General features: G+C 44.5%; 1 protein-coding gene across 1 annotated transcript in view; it reads right to left on the minus strand.

The window, feature by feature from the left end:
• Window positions 1–23,053, minus strand: part of METTL24 (methyltransferase like 24) — a gene marked incomplete at both ends in the record, with an annotated part of 50,566 nt that overhangs the window by 16,990 nt on the left and 10,523 nt on the right. Inside the window, 3 exons of the mRNA XM_081997458.1 lie at window positions 723–951; window positions 7,012–7,151; window positions 10,960–11,058. Of these exons, the coding sequence (XP_081853584.1) occupies window positions 723–951; window positions 7,012–7,151; window positions 10,960–11,058 (468 nt within the window). The remainder of the gene's footprint in view (window positions 1–722; window positions 952–7,011; window positions 7,152–10,959; window positions 11,059–23,053) is intronic.

Consider the following 23,053-nt stretch of genomic DNA (forward strand, 5'->3'; position numbering starts at 1 on the left):
TGTCCTGGTTTCAGCGAGGGTAGAGTTAATTTTCTTCACAGAAGCTGGTGTGAGGCTGTGTTTTGGATTTGGGATGAGAAAATGTTGATAATGTGCTGATGTTTTGAGTTGTTGCTGAGCAGTCAAGGACAGTCCAGCTTCTTGTGCTGGCCTGCGAGCCAGAAGGCTGGGAGTGCACGGGGAGCTGGGAGGGGACACGGCCAGGACAGCTGACCCTGGCTGGCCAAAGGGATATTCCATACCATACGACGTCATACTCAGTATATAAAGTTGGGATGAAGAAGAAGGAAGGGGAGAAGGAACATTCGGAGTGATGGCGTTTGTCTTCCCAAGAAACCATTGCGCGTGATGGAGCCCTGCTTCCCTGGAGATGGCTGAACCCCTGCCTGCCCATAGGGAGTGGTGAATGGATTCCTTGTTTTGCTTTGCTTGTGTGCGCGGCTTTTGCTTTACTTATTAAAATGTCTTTATCTCAAACCATGAGTTTCCTCACTTCACCTCTTCTGATTCTCTCCCCCGTCCCACCATGGGGGAGTGAGCGAGCGGCTGCGTGGTGCTTAGTTGCTGGCTGGGGCTAAACCACGACACAAGTATTGCTGAAAGGCCCATTGTCAGGAGATAACCTTGGAAGGTGCCCAAACCCCTGAGACAGTGAGGAGGTAGTTCTGCAGTTTTCCCAACACCTAATCCTGCAGTCAGAAACCTGACCCCCGAGTCCTTACCTTCTGATGTCCAAATTCATTCAATACTGTCCCCAGCTTCTTCGTGTTGCTGTGAAGTTTATGAGCAGCAATGGCTGGATTGGGATCCCTCCAGTCAATGGACAGGCGATGATACCAGAGGTGCTGACCTTCATGAATGTGTGCTGACTTGATGCTTGGGTCAAAGCGATGCACCTCACATCCACTGTTGGCCATGCTGATCTCAAACTGGTTGTCATCGTTGCCTAGCCTACAAAACAAAAAAGATGTAATTATTAATGCTGCAAAAAGTACTATTAGTGAGTAGGACATTCTGAGGATTCATAGTAAAAGAAGGTAAAAATCCAACCTATTTGTTTCTGAAGCAAAGTGGAGGAGCTGTTGTGATCCTTCTTGGGATATATACACAGCACGGAACAGAATCTAACCCTAATTCTGACAAGACAACCAGAAATAAAGATAAGGGTCCACAATAATACCTGCTGAAGATTTGGAATAAGTAGTTAGATAGAAGAAATTTAAAGGAACATGTGTTTTTTCCCCAACGTCACATTCATAATTCACCTTAAGAAACTTTTAATGAAATATTTCATTTCTAGAATGAAACTACTGGAGTGGATTGGATGAACAAACCTCACCAGAAAATTCAAGCTCAGTGCAATATACTGCATAACATTAGAATGAAGGGCTCCTTTCAAGGCAAAAACTAAAAACCACTTTTAGCCAGGCTGATAACCTTCCCAATGCACTTTTTCTTAATTCAGAAGTTGACTTCATTTATAAGAAAGTAAACATCAGAACCTTTGTGCTGTCATTATTCCTCTATTTTATATTTATATATATTCATCTATTTTCAATTTTCTTTTTCTTGACAAGATTACAATACTTGCCTTAGTCCCCACTGCACAAACTTCCAATAACCAAGTCATAAGCAGAAGAGCAAATACAGTTAAAACTTATACAATACCATTTTGTAAAAATCAGGCATATTTCCCACCATGTCTATAATCTGGTGTTACAAAGATGAGCCACAATGGCCACCAACAGGGACAAGACACAAGAACCAAATGCCTGTTTCTCTCTGTGCACAGGAAGACACAGATAAAAAAGCAAATTTAAAAATAACCCCTTCACAACACTAGCTGAGCTGTTACACAGACTTAAGATTGCTGCTAATTTGGCAAAGACCCCAAAGAAGAAGAAAAATTAATAGCCCCATCGTACAGCAGTGTTGGCTCAGTCCCTGTCTCTGCAAGGAGAAGATGTACTTCACAAGGCTGTGCCATATCCCGACCTCCTACAGCCCATTGGTTCACACAGGGTACACTAAAACATTCGGGTATTTACCACTGCAATCACATATCTGGACCACAGGCCTTCCTCACTGCATAAAATAGGATGTCCTCTTCATTCCTACTCCTCCAAGCTCCTCCTCTTCAGTCCTAGTCCTCCAAGCTTGTTCCAAATGCGGTTCAAATCATGCACTAAACCTTAAACTTATTCAAAATTACGCTGTTGGATATACACATGTAGCGCTGGGAAAAGAATCAAGATTTTTAAATCAGCACTTCAACCAGTTGTACCAACTGAGAATATCCACTATGTACTAACAGCATGGCATTTATCTATCATACACAAACCATTACAGGGCAGTACCCTTAGATGTACTGTCAGAGCACCTGCTACACTACACCACAATTATCCTTAGAAATGGTATAAGACTATATGTTAGGTGTTAGATGTTAGACTAGATATTAGGAAAAATTTCTTTACTGAGAGAGTGGTCAATCATTGGAACAGGCCGCTCAGGGAGGTGGTGGAGTCACCATCACTGGAAGTATTCAAAAAACATGTAGTCGTGGCACTTCAGGACATGGTTTAGTGGGCGTGGTGGTGGTGGGTTGATGGTTGGACTTGATGATCTTAAAGGTCTTTTCAAACCTTAATGATTCTGTGAGTCTGAAATAATTCTGGCTATTTGCATCAATATGTAAAACGCGATACCGTTTAAATCATGCTACACTATGGCATGGCATTAAGTCAGCGCTACATATTTTATACAGATGACATACTGGTAAACTAAAATGAATCCAACTCCTGAAACAATGTTTGGAAGAGCAAATGTTTTGGAAGTTACCAATACGGTATGATGCTTGCTGTAATGCTGGCTAAGCACAGTGAAACAATGTTCTATTAGAAGGTCTTCTCCTCAACCATCTTCCCCTTTGGGCATCTTGGGAAAGTAGGAGGAGACAGGGTTTGCAAAAACAGCCCAGCGTGCTTTTAAGAACAACTCTATTTCACAGGATTCCAGCCTGTACAGCCGTGTAGGAGGAAAAGAGAAGAGTTTTCTTTTAATACATTCAACACACATTAGGAAAAAAGTTCAGAAGTTAACCAAGTGAATCGACATATTTGTTTGCATGTGGCTTTCTACAGAAGGGACACTGGTGAACAAAGACCAGTGTAATCCGTTAGGAATGAGAAGCTGGCTATAAATGAACAACATGTGAATTGTTTAGGACGGTTACAGCATTAGTGATGAGCCTACCAGCGACCGACGGACACATGCGTCCATGACACACTTTTAATGTACCAGCTGGTACAAGCACAGGGCCAGATGCTTTTGATGTAGACAAACAGATTGCTACTCATGTGGACTGCAAAGGGAGGTTCACAGTGGTGCAAAATAGGAAAAAAATAGAGATGAGAGTGAGGAAGGTACTGATCTATCTTCTGGCACTCCAGCTAACAGCTCATATTTATGCCTGAAGAAAAATCTAACCCATGACAAATTTTCAGGAGGGAAAATAAGGTCATCACCAAGAGAACTAGTTTGAAAAATCCGTGGCTCACACATGATCATGTTAAGGGATAACGCAGCATGAAAAAGGTAAACAAATGTGGTCTCCTAAGATTTTGTGTTACTTAAAAAGGGACCATGATTTTAAAAGAAAGGTGTAGAGGTCACAGAAGACTAGAGAGGCCCTTCCCCACCATCAGGAGAGAGCAGCTGCTGCCTCCAGCAACAGCAAAACGAAAAATGCTGAAGACACCAACCTATTTTTACTGTAAAGGAGAACAGAGTCAGCAGTCGCACGCAGTCCCCTGCAGCGGGGGCAGAGGTGGGCTTTGAAAGCAGCAGGGACAGGACCCTGCGGACCAACCCTCCCAGCCTGCGTGCGAGCGGAAGGGAAGGGCAGGCTGGCACCGCTCCCCACTGACCCGGCACAGGGCGCAGCACAGCAGGGAGCAGTGTCCCTTGGCTGTCCCCTGCTCCCAGGGCTCGCAGAGGGTCGCGGTACACGGAGCCCCGCGCTCAGAACGGGCACCGGGCTGCAGCTTGCACTGAACGGCGCGTCGCGCTGGCCCCTGCCCCATCCTGGCGTGCAGCAAGCACGCGGGTGGCACAAAAGCTGCTTTTGTCTCCTCCGGCACAGCTCAAGTGGGCTCCTGTAGCCGATCCAGCCTGGTAGCTGCAGGTACTCCAGCTCCCACAGGGACAGAGCTGTAAAAACACGCATGTTAAGGTCCAGCTTTCCCTTTCTGTGTTCCCCCTCCTTCCCCTTCTTTCTCAAAAGAAGGTAACAGAGCTCTGCAGCTCTGGAAGAAAGAAGCATCCCAAAGTCCCTACACCTTAAGATCCACCTGAAAGGCCGTCTATACACTGTTGCAGCAAGACTAAACCTGAACTGGTAAATTTCTGAAATCCTATTAATTTATATTGTCCCAGTTTGAGTGCCTGCCTGTGGTGTTTGTAACAGACTTAGCTTAATCTAAGCAGATTTAGCACTAATAACTAGAGCTCACTAATGTATACTGCAATTATGTATCATACTGGGAAATCCTGTTCCCAAAGGGAAAATATTGCTGCCTCCCAGGAGTGGGAGCAACTAATACAAATCTAAAAAGATCTCCAGACCTATCAGACACTGCTCCCTCCCATTCACAAGTAACCTTTTCTATAGCATTCAAGAAGGCAAAGCCTAAGCAGCATGTTTTGTTCCATTTTTAATGATTTATGGATTTAATTCAGGATTCACAGCAACACTCGCACTGAACTTTCACATTTGTCCTCCATCCATCCTCTCCACAGAGACTGTTCTTCACTGGCAGCAGCTGCTCCCCCTTTGCTCTTTATGAACTGTATGAGATAACAAAAATGTTTAAAGGGGATTTTTGTCTTACTCAGAACAAAATTACTTTTCTGCATGTCATAAGCTAAAGAAAGTGAGTCTGAGAGAAGAATTATGCAGTAACAAGCTCCAAAGGCTGCAGAAGTAAACTGGAGGATTGAAGACTGCTCCTCCTTAACCTCAAATGTCTCCATTTTGTTTTTTAGCTGTGTCATGTGATGGTTGGGGATTTACTGCACATGTGTACGTGATGATTGATGGGAGAGCCAACATCAATTTCAATCTCTGCTAAGCCCTACTCTCTCATCAGTACAGAAAACCTGGCATTCAGGCTCCCTGTACCATACCCAAAACAGCACCACATATAAAGCACTGGTATACGTGCACCAGCTCAGATTTGCTCAAAACCATTAGCAAGTTATCTTCGTGCTGGTCAGCTTCGTGCCAAACCTGCATTTCTTAGCACAGATGAAATCAATTCTGCATTACGTCTACTGGCCAATCTAACAAAAATACCATACTCAACCCACACGTGGTCCATAGCAAAAGGAAAAAGGGATGTTAATACAGGACCTCAGGTCTAATATTAATGATCATGTAACTTGAAGGGCAAGGTCTAGATTAATTCCACTGAACTTTGAGTACTTTGTCAAGACCTCTAAAATCAACAGCCATGTTATCCCAGACTTCCTCTGTAATCAAAGGAAAGCTATACCTACCTCCAGAATGTTATCTGGCTTAGCTGATTTTCCACATGAATGTGCCTGCCTCTCCCTACTGACTACCAGAAGGAGCCTCAGGCAATGAGTCAGTACTACAGTCAAGCAGGTAAAGTCTGGACCTGAGCATGGGATAACACAGCATCTCTCCTAACTTGCATAGGAACGTGAAAAATCGAGGGGAAAAAAATCATGTAAACCTGTATTTTGTGTTAAAACCAGGTAAGTATAATTTGAAATAGACTGCGAAGAACATTCGGAAAATAAGAAGCAACAGTAGTCGAGAGGAGTTTGCTCTCCGTTTATGTGATTTGTCTCTAAGGGGCACGTTATTGTTGTTCTGCCACGGAGCAATGCAAGCTGAACAAAACCTCGCCAAAGACCCTCACCCTCTGAGGAGCTTGGTCTTTATAGCTCAATATAAGCTCGATCCAAATATGAGCCCACCCAAATAAACAGAAACCACTCCTTCTGACTGCAGGGCACTCTGCATCCACTCGACGTTAATCGCTGGTGTTAACCGCCACGTGCTAATCGCTGAGAAATGCCGCCCAGACACAGCTCCTTGCTGTCCACCATTTGTAAACCCACAGCAGCAAGATCACAGAAATAAACCGTGCTGGCTCAAGGGAGGCGAAACCCTTCACACACCTCTAACCTAAAGCTGTCTCCCAGGACAGCAAAGACAGTCGTCTTAGGCTGCAGCTATGTGGTGAGGTGCGTGAAACGAGCTCCACATCCCCTTCCCCTAACGCACCTATGCGCTGATGGGTAACGCGAAAGGCCAGTGGCTTGACCAACTCTGAGGACTGACCTCCGTCATCCTCCCGGGACGCAGAGCATTTTATCAGCATGGAAATGGGCTGCATTTGTGGTTTTACTGCCTGTGAAAAAGCACTTGTTCTGTGAAGAGTGAAAACTTCTCTCTCAAGCGCTGTAAACATCATAAACACTACAAACATTTTAAAATAAAGCCACAACTGCCTTTACTATTATCACTTCTGCACAGGTCACCCCCGAAGTGCTTAGCAAACACACTCTCATATGGAAATGTACTATTTTGTCCCAGGGGTAGTTAATGAAGTTTTAGAAGTAATGATGCTGAAGTACCTGGCAATTATGCAAGTGATTTCAGCTCAGGGAAGATGCTGTATGCTTCTCAGGTTGTCTCACTAATTTCCATCTTCCTCAATGTGAGCTACCACTCGCTATTCGCCATTAAGCAATTTGTTTTCATACTGATATTAGAAAAGCGAAAGAAAACAAAGACCCTCAGGGAGAAAGGTTTTTCCCTAAAAACCAGAGTTTACAGAAGCACATCAACATTTAACAAACACACCCGAACAAAGTCTGTATTTTAAAAGACAACCTTGGGCAGCTTGTGTTGTATCTATAGGGTTTTTTTGAGGCTGGGTGTCATGAAACAATTTGCAGTCTTTTAAAAAGAGCACTTACCCAAGGGAATAGAGACGGCATTGCTTGCTTCTGATTCGATGAATGAGGCTAAACCTCTCGTCAAGACAGATCGACCAGGGCTTCTTTGCAGTCTCAGAGTACCCTCTCAGGCTGTTCAGGTTCATGTGTTCACATGAAATCTGTTGAAATCAAAGGATGGTTCATTTTAAGGCATGACTTGTAATTTGTTTTTAATTTGCCTTCTGGGGAAAGAGTGGAAAGAAGAAAAATGTTAATTGGTTTCATTTAAATCTGATCATCATCCTGACACACAGCTATGGAGATCCGATGATTTTTTTTTTCCTTGTTCATCTGTTCTGCTTGGTGAAATTTAAGTCTTACATAATGCCCCAGAGCGCAACACAGTTTGAAAAGCAAATAATTAAACATTAGTACTACACCCAAAAATCAATTTTCCCAAGAACAAGATATTTTGGCATTAAAATGTTTTGGGTTTTTTTTTTTTCCTTTCTCAACCTTGGAGTGGATTCTGAATCCTGAATAATGTTAAAATCACGGTACCATTCAAGATTTTAATCACAAGTTGCAGTGCCGCTGCAACATACACCATATACCTCACCTAGAGTGTCCTGGACCTCAGTTCCAGAGGGGATTTAATCATTACCCCAACGCATCCCCTCTCCAGCAACAAAGGGATTTAAGCAAGTGCTTAACTAAACAGAGGAATCGTAGCATGTGTGTCTACGCTGTGCTGGCTTAGGCACCTAGAGTCGAAAGCCAGGATAAAAACACTGCAAAAGGAGGAACGCTGTGAGTCAAGGTCCTTGGGCAGGCCAAGAAAGCAAGGACTCAGAAGTGCTGGATTCATCAGAAACCTGGAAGTGTCAAAAACCACTCGACTGAGAGGCGAAGTCCGTTTCGCCAGCGGCTGAGCAGCAGCCTGCAACAGCCGAGACGCGGCGGTGACTGAGCCGAGGCAGCTCCGGCCCTGCGAGTGATGCCGTGCGGACGAGCCCCTGCCCGCCGCACCGGCGGCTCGGGCCAGCGCTTCGCCCCCAGGCTCTCCCACACCACTCGGCACCATCCTCCTCCTCCTCCTCCAGACCTGCTCTGGAAAAGGCAGGCGTGGAGCTGGGGGGTGCTGCAGCCCTTCCAGCCTTCGGGAGCCAGCAGGCGACGGAAGGCCAGTGCTGTTGGTACGGCTGTCGCCGTAGCAGTGGTAAGGCAGTAACGTGAAGCAGAAGCAAGCACCAAAGCTGTGGCTACTTCTGCCCAAGAGAGGCTGTGCCATGCTGCACCAGCATCGGCTTACAGCTGGTTGTTGAAGGGCTTTTCAAACCACGTGCAGCCCAGCCATCAAATTCAGGGGGTGCAGGCACAGGCAGGCACAGGCTGCTAACACACAGATAGGAAAGCAAAGACTGAGGAGAGTTGCAGGAACCCAGCTGAGCCATCATGACGAAAAGTTGTTCTTTGGGCCCAGTACCAACCCTGGCTGCAGGGATGGGAGCTGGCACTGCCAGAAAGCCAACAATAAATGGTGGAAAGAACAGTAGTAGAGACAAAACCAGGTTAAACATCAGTCCTGAACTGACTGTTCTCGTCTTGCTCCTTCCTTCCTCTAGAGCAGGCTGCCCAGGCTCAGATCTGGGTTTTAGCCAAACTAAAAAGCACAGCTCTGGCCCCACCTACAACCACAGAAACAGAACTATTTTACACAGGGGTGAGAGTAAAAACTGGAATCCAGCCTTTGCTGTGGTAGGCACTCTCCACCATATGCCTTATAATAAAGTGAATAAAACTCTCATTCTTTAAGAAGCTTAAGCTCCGAAAGATCATTACCTGGAGCATTACACCCAAAGAGCTGCATGCTGCATCACCACCTCCCTGCTCCTGCTCAGCTCATAATTCCCACGGAAAATTCATAAAAGCTAACACAGTACCTCTTCATGCCGCTCTCAGGATTCACTAAGTTTCAAGCAATGATTTGCACTGCGCCCCATTAACCATTTCCCTTCAGTCACATAACAATCAAGGAATAAATGGCATTGCAATAACCGGCACTAATTTTAAGACACAGAAGAATAGTGTGCTCTCTACAGAAAACTAAGATTCTGCAATGCTGCCACTTAATTGACTCATGGCATTATGAGCAATTACAACACTCAGAATTTGGAGCAATTTTAACAGTTCTTGCTATCAAAAATTAAAAAAAAACAAACAACTGAACTCTGCCTTTAGCACCACCACCAGTCTCTTGCATGATTTATAGATCCTGATGCACTGAACTCATGTCCTGTTCTGGCCTTCTACTCACTACTATCATACAAACAACAGTACATGTAAGATGGTTCTTCTGATCATTAGATACCAGCATTGAAAAAGCTTTTTCTGGTCGCACCTTGACCCTGCTGACACGGCATCTTCCCCCTCCAGGAGCGTGAGCCATTCTACACTAACGGCAGGGAGCTGAACTCAGGGACAGTAATTTGTAGATGCTTGCTCAGCAAACAAGGAAAATGAGATCCCCTGCTCATCTACGTAAGCAGGATCCCGTTTCCAGAAGTGCTCATACTAGTGATGGTGTTATCCTGTCAGTTATTAATCCTATAACATCTGCCAGGTCAGGAACAAGGATTTCTCTCATTTTTTGTTTTCATTTATGCTTATGTCCCACCCCCGCAACTAGGGTCAGTTACTCTGGGAACGAAACTTCTCGATTAGTGTGTCAGAAGCAATAAACTCTCTAGTAATTGATGTCCTTGTAGGCTTTGACCCAACTAGTGGAGTTTAGCAGCATCTGCCACTGTTTATTAAGTCACTGAGATGAAGGATGTTTTCAGCTTAATATGCCTCCCGCAGCCTAAACTCTGTACAACAAAACAAACAGCTCTACACATATCTCTTGCTGTCTGCGCATGCATCATCTTGCCTCCTGCCCTCTCACTGCTGGCCCGAGTGGAGGCAGAGATGTCATTTTCTTGAGCACTTACCCAGGGGTACCCACAGCTGGAGGGTAAGTGAACACAGTGCTACCCTCCCAGTCAGGACACCATCAGCATAGCAGCATATTTTTAGACGTGTTTCAAATGAATCTTCTGTCTCAGCCTTGAAAGCATTGCATTAACAAAGAATTTTGTATGTGAATGACATTTCAGTGACATTAGCACCTGAGGCTTTTTGCTGCTCTGCAGTCTAAGCGATGGTGCAGTTAACTCTGTATTCAACGGTCAATTCTTGATAGACCAGGGTACCAAAAGCAGCCGCTCTGTGGGAACTGTGGGCATCCAGAACCTTCTCCATTTTTTAATTACAGGAAATGTATGAGTAAATGCTGTCATGCAGAAGTGATGCCTCCATGAAGACATGGCGGCCCAATTTCCACATATCCTGAACCCTGGAAGTATCTGTCAATGCATTCTGGATTTGGAAATGTCATCTTTGAAAAAGCACATAAACCAGCTAATTTGCCAGGCCATCATTTTTGTCCTCAAAATATCAGGATTCTATTGGTACCATTGGGACAACTTGTCCAAGTTAGGGACTGATGACTTGTTCTCATTTTACTGTGAAGCTCAAATGCATTCTTTTTAGCTAAAATGAGTCTGGTTATCACATTATTATTCAGAGGTGGAGTGGTTGAATACACAGTTCTCTCACTACAGAGTGCTCTGTACTCCTCTGTGTCTGAGAGTGAGAAAAAGAGAGAGCGCGAGCGGGAGAGGAACCGCATCTGGAATTTCAGCCATACTGTACTCCTGTCAGGACACGAACCCACCTGGAAATAAAAAGCAAGGAAATAATGCATTCTTTCTACCCTGTGTTTTGACCTTTACATTCATCTTGACCATCATGGCTAGGCTAAGCAACTTTAGAAACAGAGCAGTTTCGAAAACAGTTTGGTGTGAGGTTAATTCCTTACCTGAGAGGGAACAGCCTGCGCCAGGCAAACTGTTTTCTAAATGGAGACTGAAATGAAAAACCTACCTGAGAAGTGCTAATGTACTTCAGGAACCTCAGGGCCTCATAGTCGAGGGAGGGAGTTGGACTTGCCCAGGGCTGTAGTTCAATGTGCCATCTTACAGTCTGCAAAGCAAATCAAAACAAAAAACACCTTAAAGGAACAGGATTCATTTCACAGTACAAGCATAAATTGCAAAGGCTAATAAATTAAGGAGATATTTCAAACAAGAAGAGTTTCCTAGAGGCTTTCCTACACATGAAAGTCATTTCAGAAAAAAGTAGGGTTTGAACTACAGTGAAAGAACATCTAACTGATTTATCATGATCAGCTTTGAAAGCAGATGTAGGTAATTCAGAAAGAAAGGGTTCTTCATCCAGGATACACGTATCATCACAGTTATTCTAGGACTCCCAAGTAAGCCCTGGCTTGTAGAAACACATGGAGAAAAACAAGATTTAAATAACTAAATGCTCTAGCAAAACATCTGAAAACAGTGAAATAATTTTAATTTTATATCTATCATGTATCGCCACTTGAATGTCCACGGAAACAAGAACTTGGACTGCAAACACTAATCGCCAAAGGAAATCTCTGCAAGCAATCTCTTTCCTTTTTTAAAATCTAGATTCAATAGAAAAGCAAGCTTCTTGAGGCCTTTGAGAAAAGTCCTCTTCCTCTCCCACACTTGCCTGATGACATACACCAGAATTCTTTGGTTTTCCTGAAAAAATGTCAGTGTGGCTGCCCATAGCCCTACCACTCCTCATTTTCATAGGCCCAGGGAAGTAGCTTTGGTGGATGCTTTTCTGCACTCCCTGCGAGGCTTCTCAGCTCTGAACCTTGGGGATCCTGTCAGCTTTTCCAGCAACACTTCCCACATAGACAGCATGGGACAGAAGAGGTCTTTCAGACACATGCTTGCAGAGCAACGGGGCTCTGCGCTCCCATCTGTGCCACCTTCTCCAAATTCTGCCCACTTCTGTCACACTGGGAAGTTTAAACGTGTTATCTCTTGCCCTCAAGTAGATAAAAATACAAACACGGTGTCAAGTTGTACTAAATTAAGATTGATTCCCCCTGGCTTTTCATCTTCAGGCGCCATAATTCACTTCTATGGCTGGGTAGTATCAAGCTTCCCTTTAATCATCCCCAATTAACTGAGCTTCCACAATGAACAGGATGGGGGTTTTTTTTCCCCATAGGCTCGTGTTGACATTCAATAAAATACCCAACAGAAACCCCATTCGGGATTCCCACAGGACCTTATTTCAAAGGAAGCCCTGGAAAACGTACAGGAAACGGCGATTAACCGGAGAGGACGGAGGCAGACCGGAGAAGCGAGGTGCTGAGCCCCCGCACAGGACCGGTCTGCAGCACCAGGTGAGGAGCCAGCGCGGTGACAGCGGGGATCCTCTGGCGCCAGAGAGGAACGCGGGAAAGAAAAAGAGAAGGCGAAACTAGAAAAGAAAGGTGATTGAAGGGGATCACCAGACCAGATGGAGTTTTGCCTTAAGCTAATATCATTAATTGATATTTTTGCAGCCTAAGTAACCATAGTCTGGAGTGAACGTGAGCCAGGAGGTCTGTATGAGGTTTATTGATCCTTTAGGGTTTGCTCTTTGGGGTTTTTTTACTGTAAAGAGATACTGAAAAGGACATTGAGGGGTTTTTTGTTTTTTTTTTTCCTTTTTCCAGACAAAAGTAGCATTTCCCACCTTGAAACTTGCCGGCTGCAGCAGACACGGGCTCCTACACCCTGCACAGCACAAGGCTGGAAGGAAGCTAGCAAGCAAGCTCTGCAGCAGCACGTAGCCCTGGCCCGCCGGCTGCGGAAGGCAGCCTGCAAACAGCTAACAGTGGGAGGATAGGTGCACGCCGGGGAGCAAAATGCCTGTAATCTTTCAAAATGAGTCAGAGTTCACATGGCTGAATAACGTTCGCAATGACAGGAATGCTGCCGTTCCAACAGGCTTGAAAGCTGAAACGAAAATGAAGACTGACAATCGTTTTCAGGGGGGGAAAAAAAAAAAAAAAAAGAAAACCCAGACACCTAAACATCTGTGCCCAGTTCTTCTGAAGTCTATTTGTGTGAGAAGTAGCTCGTTAAGTAGGGGAATTGCAGGGTGGCCATTGTGGCACCATTCAGCAAGAATTTCCTCTGCACAGAGTTGACTGGGAAGAAAAAAAAAATCCCTATAATTAACCGTGTGAATGAAGTTCTTTTTCAGCAGAGTGCAATATCAAAGAGCCACCGTGGCTTTCTCTCAGGTTCTTAAAATCTTAAAGGTGACAAACTGCCTTTCCACGGTGTCTCCAAAATGTATCCATAAACACACGAGTATGAAGATAAAAACCCCAGTGACTTAACAATGCGGTTTCACTTAAAAAAAAAGGGGGGGGGGGAGGGAGAGAGATCAACCCTTTATACAGTCCTTTAAATTTAGGAGCACTACATAAATGCTACTTTTGTGACAGAGGTCAGACCTGAGCTCCTGTTTGACGGCAATGCTTTTGAATAGCTTCTCAAACTCCACGCTTGGTCCCTGGTCCCTCACTAAGCAGCAGCCCCTCTCACAGAATCACAGAATCACTAGGTTGGAAAGGACCTTCAGGATCATCAAGTCCAACCTTTAATCCAGCACCACCATGTCCCCTAAACCATGTCCTGAAGCGCCACATCCACACGTTTTTTGAACACTTCCAGAGATGGCGACGCCACCACCTCCCTGGGCAGCCTGTTCCAATGCCTGACCACTCTCTCAGTGAAGAAATTTTTCCTAATACCCAATCTAAACCTCCCCTGGCACAACTTGAGGCCATTTCCTCTTGTTCTATCACTAGTTAGTTGGGACAAGAGACCAACACTGACCTCACCACAACCCCCTTTCAGGTAGTTGTAGAGAGCGATAAGGTCTCCCCTCAGCCTCCTCTTCTCCAGACTGAACAACCCCAGTTCCCTCAGCCGCTCCTCGTAAGACTTGTTCTCCAGACCCCTCACCAGCTTCATTGCCCTTCTCTGGACACGCTCGAGCACCTCAGCACCCTTCTTGTAGTGAAGGGCCCAAAACTGAACACAGGATTCAAGGTGTGGCCTCACCAGTGCCATTCTAGCAAATACATCAGCCAGGTCTGTTCCTAACACCTCCTAAACAGCCATTTGGGGCACTTCAACAGCTACAGTACAAGGAGATTCACGACTGAGATGATGAACGGGGGTGAAACTCCAGTATCTCTCTTGGACCAGGTACAACCTCGCAGCGGGTAACTCACCAGTGTCAGTGATGTGGTACGGGTATGTTCAGGACTCACAAAATATCCTCCTGAAGGAGCCATTCCCTATGTATGTCGGTAGCCTTTGTTTATAGCTTTTCAGGTAATTTTCAGCTTGTTGCATAGTGTTTCCACGTAAGCCTTCTCAAATAAACTCTGCAGATAAAATGCACCCAGTCCCCATGAACCAACTGCTTTGTGAAAACCAGGTTCATTCCTGATAAACACATGTTCCTTATTTTGAGAAGGTTTTCCACCCCTCTAGACTTTGCAGTTTCGTTTACTGAAAGCAAACCTGACTGTGGCATCACGATTTGGATTTTCTCACTTGTATCACAGAAACCTCTGGAGTAAATAACCGAGAGCAGGTCCCTGTGGCTGCTGTACAAAACGGGCTGAGGAGCAGCTCCTTTCACAGGGGGCTTCTATGGCAGGTACATGAGAGGAGCAGAGGAGGCATTACGGTCCGTATTATGCAGCTTTGGATATGAAATTCAGACAGACCTCCCCAAGGTCACCCAGGAAGAGCCAGAAAACCGGTTCAAGATGTTCTGCGTCTCTGGCTATCGCCATCAGTGTGCTACCTCCCTAGGGTAAGGACTTACCCAACAAGACACCATGACTGTGTTTCCCAAAAACCAATATAACCTGATTCCACAATATAGAGAGATGACAGTACTTGGAAAGCTACAATGCTGCTTAAAAAATAGTACACCAAATATCTTGAAGTAACGCTCTATTTACGTTGTTCCACTTATGGACACCTTACCTGACATTAGCATTGTAAGAAAAATCAGTTTTCAGTAAGCCTTTATCACAGGCACTGGTCAGACACTGACTTCAGCTACCCTAGAAGGGTAGTGGATATCCAGAAACTGTTAATCCGGAGGGATGTATAAATTTTCACCACATGAGATAACCACAGAGCAAAGAAAATCTTAAGGCAATGTCATTGCTTTGTTAGGAAAACTAGGACGCATTTGAAGGTCCGATTTTTTTTCCAGGTACTTCACACTTAAGGATAAGGACTGATGTTTCCTTCAGACCAATCTGACAATAATCTGTGGTGACTTTTCTCTGGAGATCGCTTCTTTCTAGATTTTTTCTCCCTCATCAGCCATCTACAATAGTCATCTGGTAATCGCTTAATAATCTGTAGTATACATATGGTATCATTTGTCCTAAAAATCTGAAACCATAACATAAAGCTTAAATCAACATGTGCAAAGGGCTCACAAACCAGCAGGTGTAAAATTGTAGGTTTGCAAAATTTCTGGCTTTCCTAGCATAAACCTGAACACATAAATCATTACCTTCTTTCCAGATCAATCCTAGTTTCCATGCAGGAATTCAAACAGCCCAACCCCTCCCTTCCCTTCTGCTTACATTTGAAAGGGAATTAGTAAATTTTCCATACTTCTATCTTTTTTAATTCAGTAACTGTTTTTTCCCTCCTTTCAATCTCCTTCCTTTTTAGCAGCCTATTAAAATACAGAAACATATTTGCCATGTTTATAAACAAAAATTTGGGGATCCCACTGCCCTGCCAAGCAGTCTGTTGCTTCCAACAAAGACACAAGAGACTTGTCAATACATACACAGACGTCTTAAGCAAGGGGAAAATACTAAATCCTCTGATTAAACTGTGCCACAATAATTTTTTGCATTAGAGGCAGGACCAAATGTGAGTGGAAAGCACTTGTGGCAATAAACTCCATCAATAACCATAAATATTTGCTATCCATACAAATAAACCGTATACACATCCTCATCTCCAATCATTCTGGTTAAACTCTGCATATCAGCGTGCTCACCCCTTGTAGAAGGGTACAGCGGAACAAAGCTTGCTCGTGGGTGAAATTTTTCAGGGGTTTTATCAGTTTAAAATGCAATGGGTGGTATTCAAATTGCAAAATTTCAGACATGTACACGGCAAATGTATAGTTACTGGATTGCATCCCTGAAGGCTCGCCCTTACGAGAGCAGATTGTCCCTAGATATGATTTACAGGGCTTGGACATAGTTGGGCTCCGTCTGGAGCACCTGTGACCTTGAGCATATTATTTTGTAGTGGTCTTGTTGTTTTGGGTTTTCCCCCATTTCAAAAGCACCTTAAATAGTGAAAGCAGCGTGTTGCAGCCCACCCAAGTACTGGCTTCTCGGGACACACCAGCACGCCTCATGAGGGACACGCAACAAGTGCAAAGCCTGCTGAGATGAGTGGGAGGGCTGCTGAGGGTGGAGGCGGCCAAACCTGGCACGCTGCTCCTCTTGCTGACGACACGGAGCGGCTCCGGCAGCGAACGATCCCTGGTGAACGCCCACGTTCAGTTTCAGAGGCAATTAGCTGGGTGACTCCAAGGGAGAGCCGGGAGTGAAGAAGCATTCCTGCAGTGTGGACAACAAGGGACCAAGCTCCCACAGCGGGCTGGGGAGTTAAGCTGTTCGACGGGACAGACAAGGCAGACAGGCTTTTTAAGGGAATGATTCATCTCACTATAGAGTGGATGTCTAAAATAAGTACGATGAGTCACGCCCTGGAAATGTCCATGTCTCTCCATGACCTGCAAAGGAAGCCTGGAGGACAGGCTCAGAAACACCTACACCGTAGACATTCAACATCACAGCAGAGGAACCCCAGACCAGACTAATCATACATGCCATGCTGCAGAAAAACTTGTATTTTAGCGGACTGAGCCTACTCTTTAGTTGTAAGCCTCAAGCAACATTTAGTTGCCCTTTATTCTTCAGCAAGGTTGAGTAACTCCAAATGTTTTGTTTGGAGCAGCAATATGTGGCACAAGTAAAACAAACTCCACCTCAAAGCAGAGGTGTCAATAGGAAAGAACAAGTATGCCTCAGCCTTGGCAAAGACTTCCTTGAGAAGGGGCAGTTCACGTGGTCCCCGTTAGCTCAATGTAATCAGCATCATACAGAGGGCTCACAAGAGGTACACTTGTAAAAACATGCTATGCTACATCGTTAAGTCAGAAGTAGCGGGGACATGCACAGGCTCAGTAAGCTGTAATTTAAAATGCAGGTTTTCAAAGTGACTATGACTCATATTTAAAGCTCTGAGCGAATTAATTTCTAACACGGCTGGCTTTATAGGTATCCCAACCTTACATGTCTGAACTGTTTCTTTCCCTTTTTTTCTTTATATTACTATTATTTTCTATTTTTCTTTGCAGTTTGTCTTTCTTAAGCATAGGAGGTTTTTGCTTAAGAAATCATATTGCAGAAACTGCTACATAGACTCCTGCTCTGCATGTGTGTGCCTGTATTGAGAGAAAAGCAGTGGGTTCCCTCTGAGGCATCAGGCATTGGGAGTATCACAGGGAAATGCAGCCACCTAAACTGAGAATTTCCACTCCAACAGTGAAACTTCCATGTGCTGCACAAAGTCCATCATGAGCTGAAAAAAAAATTAATACAGGAAATCTTTCTACTTCCCCATTTTTTACTTTTCTGAGTTTATCTAAAGCAGAGGCACCTCTGACAAGACTGCACACAAGCACACAGCCTTCTTCGCACCCAGCCACCACAGTATTGCTCCATCCTCTGTACACATTAGGTTGGTGCAGAGGAACAAGCAGGCCACACAGGGAGTCCCTCCCATGGACAAACTCCAGCGCTATAGAACTGTAGTGTGTTACAGCATCACAGAAGGGTTTGGGTTGGAAGGGACCTTTGAAGGTGACCTAGTCCACCCCTGTCATGGGGGACATCTTCCCCTAGATCAGGTTGCACAAAGTAAACAGTATTGATCCCAGCATGGACCCTTGAGGGACACCACTCATTACTGGTTTCCAATTAAACATTGAGCCACTGACTATAACTCTTTGGATGCGGCCATCCAGCCAATTCCTTATCCATCTAACTGTCTCTCCATCAAACCTGTATCTCTCCAATTCAGAGGTAAGAATACTGTGGGGAGTCATACCAATGGCCTTATAGAAGTCCACTTAGATGACATCTGTAGCTCTTCAGTCACCCCATCATACAAGGCCACTAAATTAGTCAGGCATGACTTGCCTTTGGTGAAGCCATGTTGGCTGTCCCTAACCACCTCCCTGTCTTCAGGATGTTTTGACATAACTTTCGGGAGGATCTGCTCCATAATCTTATCCAAAGATTTGATGGCGGAACATTAAACTGAGGAACAAAAACTTTGTGCCAAGATGAGCAAGCAACATAAACAGGCAGGCTCTCCTGTGCAGCAAGGCTACTCACAAGAGTAAACCCTGCCTATGGAAACTAGTCCTGTGATAAAAGCGTTTTCTGCATTAATAAGTGGGTGTCTTCAATTTAAATGAGTTTTTGACACTACTTGTATATGAAGAATTTTAATAACTAGAGGTGTTTCTGTGTCCAGACATGTGTGTTTTATTTTATTAAAGAGGGAACTTCAAGGATGGACTTAACTCTCCGTGAGCTCTGAGCTCTCTGTGCATCACCTCCTCCAAGCCTCTGCAGTGCAGCACACATTTGTCTGCCTGGGAGTAGGATTCGACTGCTGCAAGAACCAACTTATGCAGCTCTTAGCATCACCCAGAGGGCTTTACTTGAGAGCAGTTTATCAGCACTTGCTTCCCAAGGCTGCAGTTTGCACCAAAAGTAAAACTCTTACGCTTTGCAGGGAAAAGGCAAAAAGCAATACGTCTTGAATGCAAAGTTTTAAATTGAAATGAAGAAAACCGTCTTCTGACTTCAATTCCCATTAGAAAAGCGTTGAGCCACTGCACGGTAATTGAAATCAAAAGAGTCTTTACCCTTGTAGAGCAAATCAGTCTGAACACGCATACATAACCACCCCTGGAAAGGCAGTAATCACCTCTGCTCTCCTTTGTTAATATTCATGTTTATTTTCTGCTCCTTTTGCTTCTGATTTCCCATCTGAGGGCATGAAACGGAGCCACACGCATACAAACCACAGCTCTCGCACTCACAGGGGAACTGCTGGCCTAACCTGCAGGCAAGCCACACCAGCGACCTCGATGCAAAACACCAACTTCGTCACCCGGGGAGGTTCAGCATTTCACACGCAAAGCCCACGCTCAAGCTCTCTCCAACTCTGCTTCTAGTTTTGTGTCTTTTCCCCTAAACAAGTGTCTCGTAAGAAAAGCAGACGCAGAAATAAAGGGTGCTCGGCACCAACTTTAAGTGACAGAATTTATATCACTTTAAGAATTAAGATATGGCTTTGGAAAAATAAAGAGCATCTTCCAAAACTAACATGACACAGCCAGATCTGTAGAGGCATTTAGGTGACTAAAGCTTCACTGAGTTCACATCACAACCCTGACTTACATAGGAAATGGGTATTGAGAACCAGCTTCCCAGGTTTAAATTAGTGGTTGTGGACACCCTCCCCATAAATCCACCGGTAGACCTGGGCTTCAGCAACTAATGTACATCACCCTGGGTGCAGGTTTGTGACCTACAGGAAGCACGTGTTTCAGAATGCTTGCCAAAATATTAATTCGTAGGTAGTTATGAATTTGGAAAGCACTGCATTTATTTTACTATTTACCTAGCGTAACTACCACCCCCTGCTGCCTCTGAGGAACGGATCCACTGCAACCAATGGAGCTGGGAACTGCAGAGGTAGGAAAGGGCAGCGCTGCACCAGGAACCCCTCCTCAGACCTTCAAAGGCCACCAAAGACTGACAGCTCTGCCGCTGGAAATCCCAGACACATCAGGGAGAAACCTACATTTATTAAAAGAGAGATTGATTTTACTCCACTGAGAGACACACGGCTTTAAAAACAGTCAAGTGGGATTCCTTTGCTATGGTAATAAAATAAAATAAATAAATCGGGCAGCAGCATTCCAGCGCTATCCAGAGGCTGACAGCCTGATAATTTGTGTCTGATGGAGATAAAACCAGGAGCCAGAACAGATTGAAATTTATGGAAGCAAATTCTTGAAACCGCTTAAGCAGTGCAATACTCAATCAGCTGAATTATTTCCAGTGTCTGCACGCCTTTGCCAGCACTTAAGGGTAACAGCAAGAAATAGATACAGCAACTACTGGTCACTGCTTGTCAAATTCAGACTTTAGCTAAGCAGAGGCAAGACCACGGTTTCAATCTGTATTCGTAACTGCTTTATATAAAATGCTTTGGTTGAGAAAGTATGGGAGGTGTCATAAACCATACAAAAGGGGGGGGAAAAAAAGCTATTTTCCTCCTCCTTTGCGATATCCAAACCACAGCGTACAAACAGAATTCATCAGTAAATACTCAGCTCGCCAAATAAGCTGAGTTTATTTTGTGCAAATTCCAGCACTCTAATTGTGATTTACAGATAGGGATGCCTCTGGCAGCCTATCCACTGACTTCAGCAGGCTCTGCCTGAGGCTAAGAACCGGGGAAAAAGGTGGTCTTTAAAGTGAAACTTAATGCTTTCACACAAATAAGATCATTTCACACTTGCACAGCTTTCTCATCCAAGTGGAGTGCAAATGTCTAAACAGAAATGGTCCACCACACCTTCCAGCCTAAGGAGAGATCTGAAGCATTAAAAAACCCCTTCCCCTCTACCTGACCCTCCTGGGCAAGGACCAGGAGGACCTTCCATGACGGGGGAGCGGGAGAGAGCAGTGTTTGTCACTAGGTATCTAGAATATAAAGCAAGTAAACATCAATTCTTACCCATGGGTAAACCGAAAGGCTGAGTGACTTCTACAGGTATTTAGATTTCACAGCAGAAAACCTAAGGTAAGATGGAAAATATTCACAAAGGGTTCCTAAGGGCTTCCATCCCTCCAACCCACCATCAGTTCATTTCATCATACTGGGTTTTACTTTGTGTCGTGGTTTAGCCCCAGCCGCAACCAAGCCCCACGCAGCCGCTCGCTCACTCCCCCACAGTGGGGCGGGGGAGAGAATTGGGAGGGTAAAAGTGAGAAAACTCGTGTGTTGAGGTCAAGACAATTTAACAGGCAAAGCAAAAGCCGCGCACGCAAGCAAAGCAGAACAAGGATTCCATTCACCACTCCCCATGGGCAGGCGGGTGTTCAGCCATCTCCAGGGAAGCAGGGCTCCATCACGTGTAATGGTTACTTGGGAAGACAGACATGGCACTCCGAACGTACCCCCTTCCTCCTTCTTCCCCCAGCCTTATATACCGAGCATGATGTCGGATGGTATGGAATAGCCCTTTGGTCAGTTGGGCTCAGCTGTCCCAGCTGTGTCCCATCCCAATTTCTTGTGCATCCCCAGCCTACTCCCTGGTGGGGTGATGTGAGAAGCAGAAAAGGCCTTGACTGTGTAAGCACTGCCTGGCAGTGAGGAAAACATCCCTGTATTTATCAACACTGTTCCCAGCGCAAATCCAAAACACAGCCCCACACTAGCTACTATGAAGAAAATTAACTCTATCCCAACTCTATCTAGCCAAAACCAGCACAACCTGATAGCCAGGGAAGACTTAAAAAGCCAAACTTCACTTTTTTTTCTTCTTCAACTCCTTATTTCATACAAGAGTTATTTCATAAAATAAGGTAACGGAGCACCGCAGAATGAAATGTACACTAACTTTAAATGTCTACAAACATACTCCCTTTCTTGTTTTTAATATGATTACAGATTACTGCCCTTAGTCTAGCAGTATGTGAAAGTCTTCCAACCAAAATAAAACACTGTGTTGGGCAATTAGTTCCCCATGTCTAGAAAGGGAATATGAGAGCTAGCTTACAAGTGGTTAGGATTTTAAGTACAAGACGACACATTTATTTTCCAATTTATAGAGAAGAAAACCAAGGTTGTTTCAAAGCACACAATTTAAAATATTTTTTGTTCAAGACAAGTATAGATCCAAGTATCATAAGCCTATTGAGGATGGGCTTGGGCAAATATGCACCATCCTCTTTAGTTAAGGACATTTTCCAATGTTTTATTACTAATTCTGAGAGTTATACAGAATATAGCACTGAACAGCTACATGGTTTGACCCTGAACTCCTGATGTACACAGAATTCCCACAGATTTCATAATGAATAATGATTGCAAGATCAAACCATTAATCAAGACAGCGAATTAAGAAGAAACACATCAGCTCAGCAGCAGCCAATTGACACATAATTGCTTCTTGTTTCATTTTCTCAAAAGAGTGAGGGAAAAGGAACAAGATGCCATTGCTTTGCCCTGTTCAAGATGAAACAAAGTTCACTTCTTTGAAAGTTTCAGTGCTGCAGAACAACTGTGAGGAAAGACCAAAATGAGACACGACATCAGTATTAACGAATTTCACTGTTCCTTTGGGGTTTTTCCAGGCAGCTCCTACCCTGCAGCGTTCCTCTCTGGGATAAATCTCGATCCTCCACTAGTGCCGTCAGCTCTGCAGGGAGCAGGAAGGATTTCAAACCGATTCTTATCATTTTTAGGCTTCTAAGTGGCAAGTATTATTTAACATTACATGCTGTGTCAATAGACATTACCATCTCCTCCCCCTAGCATTTCAAACACTGTCTCTTTGTAAAATATGAAAGAGGATGCTAAATAAAGGGCACTGACTTTGAAGCTCCCAGTTAATTATTTGACTGACTTAGCTAGCTACCAGGAGAGGAATGAGGAAGAGGGCTGGGGGTGGATGGGGCAAGGCAGAGGAGGTTAAAGCAGCAACAGCGGCTCTACGATGTTAATGTTCCCTGGTTCTAACGTCATTTTCAACTGCATGCCTTTCCCAGCCAGGTCTAGCCCCCGGCACGTCACCAATATTTGCTTCTTTGCTTACTTTTCATGTAGGTTAGTTTTCCCCAGCAGACCACTCCGTCACGCACAGACAAAAAAATAAAAAAATAGTGACTTATTACCTCATCAAAACTGATAGCACGAACACA

The sequence above is a fragment of the Phaethon aethereus genome (genome assembly GCF_964289735.1).
Source record: "Phaethon aethereus genome assembly, chromosome: 3".
Lineage (NCBI taxonomy): Eukaryota > Metazoa > Chordata > Aves > Phaethontiformes > Phaethontidae > Phaethon > Phaethon aethereus.